The sequence below is a fragment of the Apium graveolens genome, chromosome 3 (assembly GCF_009905375.1).
Source record: "Apium graveolens cultivar Ventura chromosome 3, ASM990537v1, whole genome shotgun sequence".
Lineage (NCBI taxonomy): Eukaryota > Viridiplantae > Streptophyta > Magnoliopsida > Apiales > Apiaceae > Apium > Apium graveolens.
Genome location: NC_133649.1, coordinates 291,553,594 through 291,565,090, shown reverse-complemented (window position 1 = coordinate 291,565,090; position 11,497 = coordinate 291,553,594). Strand labels below are relative to the sequence as shown.

Below are 11,497 nucleotides of genomic sequence, written 5' to 3'. Positions count from 1 at the left end.
AAAAAATGACCCACAAGACAACACTCAAACTTGTTCGTTACATCTTCCGCTTCCTCATCAAAGATGAGTTCTGTGTTTTCCTCATCTTCAATTCCCATGTCAGCCAATCTCTCATTTAACTCCTCAACTCTCGCCATACCAAAACTCTCACGTTCTTAGGAGAAGAATGGAGAGAAAAACAAAGGCTCTCACTGCATTAGGAGAGAAAAAAATATTTAATGTATTCAAACTTTTAAGTAAACTCCGATTTAACTGCATGTGGATTATTACTAATAGTTTGACCAGTTTTACGAGAACGATTTTATGATAGCTATACTGGCGACTCTCTGATTTCCGATTAACCAACCGATTTATCAAAAAAATTACCTAATTTTACGAACCATGCAATGCAACCTACGCATTACTGATATAGTACTAATTAGTGGTTACAGTTGCACTTGAACTATGTTGTCTTTGACTGCAGAGAATCTACGAAGTTGAAGCTACAGTTTCTGTAATTTTTAGTTAAATATTAACATTAATTAAATATTAACTTAAAATTATTTTTTATTTTTTAATTTTTATGTTGATGTTGAACAATACGTATTTTATTCTCTTTTATTTTAAAAAATATATCCATTAATCTATTTATCATGTATTGAGAACCTATTTGTGATTTGTCAAATATCTCCGCTAATTTATGTATCATGTACTGAGAACTTATTTGTGAGTTGTTGAAAGTAATTTTATTAACTAGTATTTTATTTTTTAACATTTGAAATTTTGAGTTTTTTTATACGGCATTTGGGATTTTGAGATTTTTTTTATCTCGGTACAAAACGAAAATATCAATTTTTGATTAGTATTATCAAAATGAAACAACTACACAATTTTTTTTTTGATTTTTTATCGTAGGAAACTCGCAGCCGCTACCCTTTAGATGCGCACCAGATAACCCCACGGACTTACGTAATAGTCTGCAAACCAAGTGAACCAAGGTTAACAGCATTTAAACGACAAGTTCTGATTCAGCAGATATAATCATAAATTCTCATTTCGTGAAATTTGAACCTATAATTAAAAGTATAATTATCCCCTATTTAACTAACTAACTCAACCAAACGGACAAATCTTGATCAGACACTTTTAAGATTTGTAAGGTTCAGTTATTAGAAACCGCGAATTAATAGTACAAAAGTAGACACCACACTCGATACAAAGCGAAGATTTGCATGTTAAATTTGAATATATTCTGGGCTACGTTACGATTTTTGATTCGCTAAATACTACCTGGTAAGTGGCCCCAGAATATTTCTCCACCCTTTCGTTTGCTCGAGTGGAATAATAATGTACTCCCTCTCGTCTCTTAATATTTTTTTTCTTTGCCTTTTATCACGTTTGTTAGTGCATATTTTTGATAGTTAATATATTTAATTTCGTATTAATATAAAATATAAAATTTCACCGTATTAAATTACTCATAAATATGAATCAAACAAAATCACCCATGATTATATCTATTTTTATAAATTAGGCGTAAATTAATAATTTATCTCATGTTATGAACAATTCCGACATATGAAATGAGAAAAATAATAAGGTACGGAGGGAGCAGCAGTAAGCTTTTTTCATGTTCAATACCATAGAAATCACAACACAAGTGACGAGACTATCAAAGATGATTTAGTAAGGGTACGAGACACGTGTCCCTAAAAATAAAATTTTATATTTTTTTAATATTAAATTTATTAAAAATATATATAAATGGCTCATTATAATTCAAAAAAATATAATATTATATTCAAGAAATATGATTGATGACCCCAGAAATTTAATTTCTAAATTTGTACAGAACGTGACTACATATATTTTATGAGTTGATGCATTGCTAAACTTTACATGTTGGTGCTGTAAATCGATAATTTTGAAACAGAAATCGACACCGAATTATCCAATTTTCTCTCGAAATCGTTAACTGTTTTTCCTTTTTAGCACCTAAATAGCGATTATTTAATGAATAAGATTCTTTTTATTATATCGTTAACTGTTCGTCTTCTTTTAAGTTTTAACACCGTTAAATAGCGATTATTTAATGAAAGAGATTTTAGGTCCGGAATGAAATGCAACTAAATTCTACACACCATAAATTGGGGTGACCGCATTTTAATAAAAGCAAAAAAAAAATGAAACATTGCGGAAAGCAATGCAAATGCCTTGCCCAATTCATAAGCTCGTTTGCTTTTACCATTCTTGAATCCCATTTAGATTCTTTATCTCCCATCTTTAGAAATCTTTCTATCATTATCACTTTATATGCACCAAGGTAACATTAGTATCAGATACCAACCATCCCATAGTACATCTCAAGAGTCAAGTCTTACAATCCCACTACTACAAATTCTTAGAATCACTTTAGTTTATGTGGGGATATACACAGCCAAGACCCTTTCTAGCATCATTCAAAGATGTCCTTATTCTCTATTAGCCATTATTTGGAATATACAAGCAACATAAACAATGTAAAAACACTCATTTGATACATAATGATGCACTTGATGATGTTAACATTGCATAGTCTGAGAAAACTAATCTTGGAACTGTGGTCCAGTTACCATTTCAATAATGCATTCGAGTTGTTGAACCACATTTTTCATGCTCGGCCTCTCCCCTTTCTTCTCCCTTAAACAAGAAAACGCGAGATCAGAGAAGAGCTTTAGGCTAGTCTCTAAATTGACAGAATGATCTTCCCCGAGCAGACGTTGATCAAGAATCTCCAGAATGGCTCCCTTGTTCTCTCTCTGACTTGCGTATATAGCAAGATTCACATCATCTTCATTTCTTGAGAAGTCTATGGCCTTCTGAGAAGTAAGAATCTCGAGCAAAACTACCCCATAACTATAGACATCACTTTTATCAGTGAGCTGGTAGTTGCGGTAATACTCAGGATCCAGATAACCTAATGTACCTTGTGCACAAGTGGACACATGACTCAAACCTGGACTTGCCAATCTTGACAGACCGAAATCAGCAACTTTCGCATTAAAATCACCATCTAGGAGTATATTGGTTGACTTCACATCTCTATGATAGATGGGAGTGTAAGCAGCAGAATGCAGGTAGGCCAATGCTTCAGCTGTTTGTAAAGCAATTCTCAGCCTAGACTTCCAGTTCAGAAAGTTATGTGAGAATTTTCCATGTAAATGATCATGTAGAGTGCCATTAGAAATGTAATCGTAGACCATCAATGGCTGCTCAGCTTCAACACAACACCCCAAGAGTCTGACTAGATTCTGGTGACTGACTTGAGAAAGTATTGCTACTTCATTGAGTACTTGTTGGGTACTCTTTATGTTCCCTACTTTGGCTGATTTGATTGCCACAATGCTCCCATCTCGTAGCTCACCTTTATAAACTTCTCCAAAACCACCAACACCTAAAATTTTATCTTTTGAGAACCCATTGGTTGCTTTCTTAATGTCTTTCAAGCTAAACATATTTGCAGATCTGCAGCCACTACTCAACTTCAAAATCTCTTCTCTAGCTTTAACTAGCTTTGCGCGATTAGAGAACTTGCCCGATTTTTTCATTGTAACTGCAGCCATCACAACAGCTACCACAAAAAAGAGCACTACTGCAATCGATATTTTTAAAGTTTGACCAACTTTGGAAGATTTTTTCTTTTTTATGCAAGTAGCAAGGACATGATTCCAGTAATAGTCTTTGTTACATTGGCATCGCAAGACATTAGTATTACCCGAAGGTGAACATTTAGAAGTGGCAGAACAATCAATCTGAGATTTACAAACTGGTTCGGGTGGAGAGGCCCATTGGATTTCTAGTCCCTCTTCCCACTGGCTTGCAGGTTTATCTGAATCCAAGCCAAGGATGCTTCTGAATGCTCTACAACCTGAATTATGCAGACGTATCTTGTAAGCTGATGGCATGCCTCCTGCAATAAAGGTGCAACATGGATTAATAGGCCCATTTGAACATTCGACTGCACGTTTTGCATCAACATGTCCAGAGCTTTCAAGGTACTTATGACATATACTCGAAGGGGTGCAGTTAAGGGGAGAGGCCAAGAGGCGAGGAGAACAGTTAAAGAGAAAGATTGTGTTTGATGATGTTATATTGAACGGAAGAGTTTGATTAAGCCAAATTCCCTCGCTAACAGGCATGTCTTGAGTGACACAAGTACCAGGAAGCCAAGAGGATGGTTGCAACACCATTCTTTGAATAGAAGCATTAATTTTGAGGACTATATAAGAACTTCCATTAAGAGCATCAAAATATAGTTTCTTAGTATGTGGTTCACAGCGAAGAGAGTACTCTGGATCCCCGCAGTTGTTGCTTGTGCTTAAAGGATATGGAACTTCAATGGAGCCACAGTTTGGGCAGGTGCTAATGGCAGAAGAATAGAAAAATAAGCAGACAAGAAACAAAAGGGAGTAAACATTGTCAGCTGATTTCTCATTTGGTCTGATAACCATTTTTAAGGAACTATAAAGTTGCGAGGCTGAAAATATTTTGATACAAAGGAGAAGGAAGATGGGGGTAAATATAGGCTACAGACTGGAAATATCAGTGGTGTAAGTTCATATTTGAACTCATTCCCTTCTGTCTCATATTGTCTTCAAAAATATCAAACTAATACATTAGCCTACAAGTCAAAGCCAGAATAATATATTCTGTGGAACAAAGTTGTACTAAGAAATCACTAGAATATATGTAAAAGTTTGGGGTTTATTACACAGTTAGATTCCTGTTTTATGGTTCTTTGCAGAGATTAGACTTCTTTGATCCCTATTTAAGGAAATAAAAAGAATGGGATTAGCAAAACTAGTTAATATAGATGTAGGAGGCATCAAAATATAGGCTTTATGTGCAGAAAAATGAAGGGAAATGTTATCAAGTAATATAGCAGAAACTCCACTACAAGTGATTTGGAAGCTCTCTTATCCTATAAGCATAAATGGAGCATTCAGAGAAAAATATTATATAATGATTGATGGGAAAGCCATCCATGAGCATCATTCATTGACACTTACACATAATGATTTCTCTAACAAATCAAAAAATATCTATGCATAATTTAATTAAAGAAGATTAACTCAGACTTATCCTTATGCTCCAGAAGTTCAGGAAAGTTTAGCATTCCATAAGCATCTGGCAGGCACATTTCTTGGAGTTACTAGCAAGAAAGAAAGCATGCATCAGACGGTTATTTGTTAAAATCATAGCTAAAAGAGGACAAAAATAACCATCTGCAACCTTCTCAAACATATTATATATGTAATTCGAGAATGTAATCGTTTATTAGAATGGCACCAACTAAGCTGGTAATTAGATATTTCGACAAAGACACCAAACATGTATGCCATGCAGTGTCAAATCAAGAATAAAGGTTCAGTACGTCTAAGCGGTAAAAGGCTACTCATTGTGCCAGATTCAGCTTTTAGAAAAAGGATTGAGCTAATCTTGAAAGAGAACCAAGCATGAAGATAAATGGAGAATACAATTCTGTTATCTCTCAACAATTATAACTGGAAAGTGGAAACTTGCAATTGTAGTACTATAAGTTATAAAAAAGCACCAAATTTATTGGCCAATCAAAGCATGGCAAGCAAGAGAACAAAGATAGTTCTTCAAAGCGCGCATTTTGCCCAATGTAACTCAGCATCCAAATGCAGATATAGAAAAGTTATCAAAAACAGAACTACAGAGGGGGTGAAAAGTAGGGATTAAGGAGTAACGTGAAAGTATAAAATAATTGAAGTTAAAATTAAACAGAAAGACATAGAAGAGAAGTGAATTAACTGTTTTTAGTTTAGTTGGAAGACCACATGATTCATCTCATCCCAAATTACCAACAGTTTTCAAGTTTAAGTTAATGAAAGACTTGTTCCGCAATTTATTGTGTTTTAACTTGCATCTTGTGTTTCACACAAGTCCTAAAAGGTAGAAACAAAAGCAAGGCACATAATACATTATCAGAGTAAAATTAAGGTTACCCTTCACTAAGAAGTATTCTAAGTTTTAGACAAGTGCACCGCAACTTTTTTATCAAGCGGTATTTCTCGCTCCTTGGCTTTTGAAATCTAGCTACAGTCTAAGGAGGTACAATCAGCAATATTTGCATACGTTGATTGTTTTATTATAGCTTCTTCAAGTTTATCAGTGAAGGGTGTCCAATCAGAATCCCAGCAGACTGGAATAATCACAATGATCTCTGGTGATCTCTAAAATCCAGTAGCATTGAATATTTATTTCAGCAGAAGTCTACAATATTTGGCAAAAGCGCAATAGTACAGTTGATTCCTCGAAATTTCAGCCCCAAAAGTGTTGCAGCGCCTTAAAGCTGGTATTAGAGAGAAGGCCTCTCTTAGCAGGAGATTTAGTGATAAATTCAGACAGAATCAGACTTTTATCTTGTCTTTGTATTAGTGTGATTCTAGTAGTATAATAGGAACTAACTCTTACTTATTTTTAGTTCTGTTGTTGAGCTGTATCTACTTTGGATGCTTTCTATAATGCTATTTTGCGCGAGGGAGGTTAGTTAGATAAGAAACAGTATGTGTTAGCCCATGCTAATTGACGATCTGTTATGATTTAATTGGACGTATGAGTTTGAAACCGGTCTCACCTGGCTCCTACTCGCTGCCTGGATCTTATCCTTAAACAACATTTCCCCTCTCTGCTCTGCCAACATCAGATATATAACAGTTAAGCATTTTCATAGTAGGTAAGTAAGATCGAATGATCTTGCACAAACAGGAAAAATTATGCATATGTATAGCCTCGCGAATTACACTTTCAAATTAGTTAACTGCTTTTGCACTTTCAAATTTGCAGAATAATAATTGCTCTCATGTGTTCTCTCTATATATTTTGTATTTTAGTAATACTATCCTCAGACAGCTGGGAAATGAGACATAAGCACAAGCACTCCAGTCACTGGCATAAGATAACATATTTGTGATGGCCATGGTGGGATAGTACTTCCTGAATATTCCAGTCTTGATAATCTTGTGCTCCTTATTACTGCAAACTTCTTATTCAACAGTGAAATATAAGAGTGCCAGAGTGCCTTTACACAACTAAACACGCCTGAAACCATCACATTCTCTATGCAGGAACTTGGTGCTTATATATTTCAAGTAAAGTTTTGGCCCCTACAGAATTTCAGTTGTTAAATACTGCACGTTCCTATCCCTTATGAGGACCGATCCCACACATTCTACTATGGTGGAGATCATGAAACCAGTAAAGTAAGAACCAAGAGCACCATACTTAACTCTTATCACTTGATAATCCCTACTAAACAACATGTTAAGACTTTATCTAAAATATGCAGTTATATTTTTATTCAACAAAGTCAATCTTACCATCCCACCACCAATAACAAGCCCATGCCTGCAAGTCATTAAACATGTATTTCTCCATTTGGCAACATATAGGACCTGCAAAATTAACATTGCATCATAGTGCAATTTACTTCAGACCCCAGAGATCACATATAGATCCCCACGACTTACCACACACAAAAAAACTGTAAGCGAAACTAATGTGATCTTGCACAGAAAGAACAACATTGAATCAGTGGAGACTACTCTTCATTGAAAATAATATCAGCTGAGAAGGGGACCAGGAACCTTAACTCAAGACGAAACAGAAGCCAAGAAAATGTCCAAAAGCTTCGCACAGTAATCTGGAGTACTTGTTTCTAGAATCTTGGACCTGATCACAGATGTACAAATTATAATGTAAACAACAGATACAAAAAATTTGAACTTTATTTAGGAAGGAAAGGCATTTTGATAGGAAATATATATAACATGCAAGTTAATATCATGAGCAATTGAGCATATCATCTTCACAACAAAAACTAAATCATTCTACTTCAATCCCAACCTCCGAAATCTTAATACATGACTGATATGATTGGAACACAGTACAGTAGAAAGCTCCAATAGATTGTAAACGAATGAATTCCTAAATTGTGAATTATGCATCTCAATGGGAAACCTTAACACAACATACAGTTACAATCTCATGAAGCAAAATGTATGAACTTTGAACTAAAGATAATCCGATAATTCCACAAAATAGACCAATTACCAATGGACAGACCTAAATAGATGTGTCATAAAAACAAACACCTTGTTAATTTTAATACAAAAGAAATACAGTGGAGTGATTAACCTGCTGCAACAATATTAGAATGCACAAGATCAGTTGTACTATACTAGCTAATAATTTGAGCAAACTGCCAGGGGTGGGGTGATTTGAGCAAGAATTCGAGAAATGAGATACATGTATACATTGTACATGCATGGGAAAACAATTAGACTAGCTAATTATTACTACTAGCTCCGTCCGGTTCGTTTATATACGTTTACTATTTGCACGTATTTCGAGACTTCTATAAAGTATAGTTTCATAATATATTTTTTAAATTTTTTTTAAATAAAGTTTAAACATGAAATTTGTATTCAGGAAAAAAAAATTTAAAAATATTATGGAGTTATATTTTAAATGACTATTGAAAAACGTGCCCAAAACTAATGTATTAAATTGAATGAGACAAAGGGAGTAACATTTAATATTTTTAAAGTACAGCCAATTTAATAAGCCTTGTCTTTGGTCGGTCCTAGACACCTAGCTAGGTAATAGGCAAGGCTTATTTTCGATCACTTAATTGCAGGTGCTGAGTTCGATTCTCTATTCCAAAAAATATAGGATGTACTTACCATGAGTTCGTATGAAGCGAGAGTGTTTGTGGTGTGTTCACTGTTCAGTACTTCTGTAGTTCTGTCTTGACGTGATGTTACGACGTTACGTACCCTGGAAAAGATCTTAATTCTTTTTAATAACATGTAGTGGGATTTATATTAAGGCACGAGAGGTCTTATTCTCATTTATGGTATAATAGCCAATAACACGACGACAATTCAACATTCGTGAACTATCTCGGGAACGCTTTCGGGACTTTAACATTTCTCATTTTCATGCAAGAGTGTTATTACCGGTTATAGTTCAACCGAGATCATTATTGAACGTTGCAAAGTCTATTGTTAAGTTGAAATGGACAATAAGTTGGAATGATTCATGATTAATCATTATTTGATACTAATTTATACCATGCTTAACTAATTTGAACTTTTTTTTACATATAAATTAATATATTGCAATATTTTAAGATGAATTCGTATCTAAATTTGAATTCACAATTAGTATAAATAACATCATTTATTAGTGGATAAATACATGCTTAATTACATCTTAAGCACATTTGCAAGGTAGTCTTGCTATTGTCACAATAGGTTTGTTTGATGAAAGAATACAAGTCCATTTTGCTACTCCTGGATAAGAACCAGGCAGGTTCATAATATAGTTCAGTTCATAGCATTTGGGCTATTCTGATATGAACTAGAACAAGAATTTCTAGCACTAACTTGTATTTCCTCAGCACTATCAGACACCCCCATATGCTTCCCAATGCAGTTGACTACTTCACCGTGTTGTTTTTGCTCTGATTTTCGCTTCGTTTTCTCACTTCCTTCCACCCATCTTTTGAACTTTTCTACCAACTTGGGCCTTTTGGAATGTGCCTGAGGACGAGCTTGATCACGACTAGGGGTTGTGCATTCTAAGCTTGATATTCCGTGATCATCTAAGATAACAGAACTTTCTGATCCACCCTCTGATCCGTTTTCTTCAATGCACAACTCCACTTGATGGCCTTTTTTTGCTTCCACATTTTCTCCTTGTTGGTTCCTCCTAATTAGCTCGTGCCTCAAGCACGCGTTACACCATCTTAGATATACAAGCTCTTTAAATTCAGCTGCTCGGTCCCTCTGCAGCTGCTCAAACTCATTTACTAATTGATTATAACCTTCCAATGCGGCCCTCTCTTCAGTCTACAAACACACATAAACAATCTTGTGTGATTACCATATTCACTCGAGTTCCATAGCAAAAAAAAAAACCTATTTTATCAATGATGGAACAGCCAAGAAAAAGGAAGTTTCAGCTTGTTCAGCTTGCAGAAAGTACAAACCTTTAAGGAAGCTGAATTCTCTGCCAAGTTCAGCTTGTTGACAAGTTCGATATTCTCCTCCTCCTGCTTCTCTGTAATACGTCTCATTTCTACAAGTTCATTTTCCAAGACATTGATCCTATCTGCTCTTCTACTTAGTTCTTCATTATTCCTCGACATCTCTGCTTCTCCAGCTTCAATCTCCTTGTTTTTTCTTTCAATGACATGGGACATTTCTTTTGCTTTACTTAACAGCCTTCGAATTATTTTATATAGCAACTTATTTTCCAATATAAAAATCTGAAGCTGCCTTGCCAGTTCTAAAAAGTCTACTACCATGGCCTCAAACCTCTTGGTTTCTGCCTCCATTGATAATAGCTCCCTATCCAAAAACTCGGATTTAAGTATTTCTAATGATAAATGATTCTCAAGCTCTGTAAGCTCCATCTCTTGATCTTTCAATCCAAGAAAATGAAGAAACCGATATTTAAGGTCTAATTCCCTACCTTCAAGATCTTGTACTCTGCCTTTTAAGCAAACAATCTGCTCCTCTAGTTCGTGCATATTCTGAGCCTGCAAAGTTTCTAGTGAACACATGTCATGGATGTTTGTTAGACACCGCTCATCCTCAATAATGTCAGGATCATCATGACAGCTCTCTTGATCATTACACAAATCAGGAGGACTACTTAACTTAAATTCATTTGCCAAGTCCTTCAGACCTGAATTTTTTCGACCAAAGGTGAACCTAGCAAGAACAAAACCAGCCACAGAAATAGCTACGGGAATTCCAGCCTTGAGCAATACCGGCTTCATAAGCTCTATCTTTGTTCTTGCTGTATCTTCCATCTTCAAGACGACGAATAATAAAGTTCAATATTTTCCTTAAAATCCTAAAAATTGATCATAAAAAGAAAGTTTATGGTTTTTGTTTGATGGTGATCAATGTGCAAAGATGACCATTACTTCTATAACATTGTAGAGATCCTTTAATTTTTGTATTAGCTTTAAGCTTTCCTTTGTTTGTAGAGATAGTGGTGTGTTATTCATGTTGCTTTAAAACTATTCTAGGCCTTCTCAAGCCAACGGATGTTTCGAATCTGATTCCTTGCATATTGATTTCAATGTCATCATAAGCAACAAGTTTCTTCTAAGGGATTGCATCATTTTAGTATGGTCCAATAAACAAGATATCTCTTCTAGTTACCACTACTCAATGTCCTTCTCAACTACGCATATAAACCATTGAATGTGTTTTTCATGCTTTCTTCACATCCTTCTTTGACGTGACCAATACAAAGTTCAATGAGGCAGATAATAAAAATAAAAAAATGAAATTGAACTCTTTAAGGCTTCAGTTTTATTATTTAAGAATTATCAAATTATCTACACTCTAATAAATTATACATTACACGCAATAATAAATGAGCAACGATATTTGAAATTAGATTTAGTTTCGTTTTATGTTTCTCATCTAAA

The 11,497-nt window shown here is 34.8% G+C and overlaps 2 protein-coding genes across 2 annotated transcripts; both read right to left on the bottom strand.

The window, feature by feature from the left end:
- Positions 1-2,210: 2,210 nt before the first annotated feature.
- Positions 2,211-5,647, bottom strand: LOC141713556 (wall-associated receptor kinase-like 20). Its single transcript, XM_074517025.1, has one exon. It carries the CDS (start codon positions 4,467-4,469, stop codon positions 2,565-2,567), a length of 1,905 nt encoding a protein of 634 aa, XP_074373126.1. The 5' UTR covers positions 4,470-5,647; the 3' UTR covers positions 2,211-2,564.
- Positions 5,648-9,209: 3,562 nt separating this feature from the next.
- Positions 9,210-11,100, bottom strand: LOC141713555 (protein CHUP1, chloroplastic). The gene is made up of 2 exons (XM_074517024.1): positions 10,040-11,100; positions 9,210-9,899 (listed from the first exon to the last, which is right to left on the bottom strand). Exons 1-2 carry the CDS (start codon positions 10,865-10,867, stop codon positions 9,375-9,377), a joined length of 1,353 nt encoding a protein of 450 aa, XP_074373125.1. The 5' UTR covers positions 10,868-11,100; the 3' UTR covers positions 9,210-9,374.
- Between the last annotated feature and the right edge of the window lie 397 nt (positions 11,101-11,497).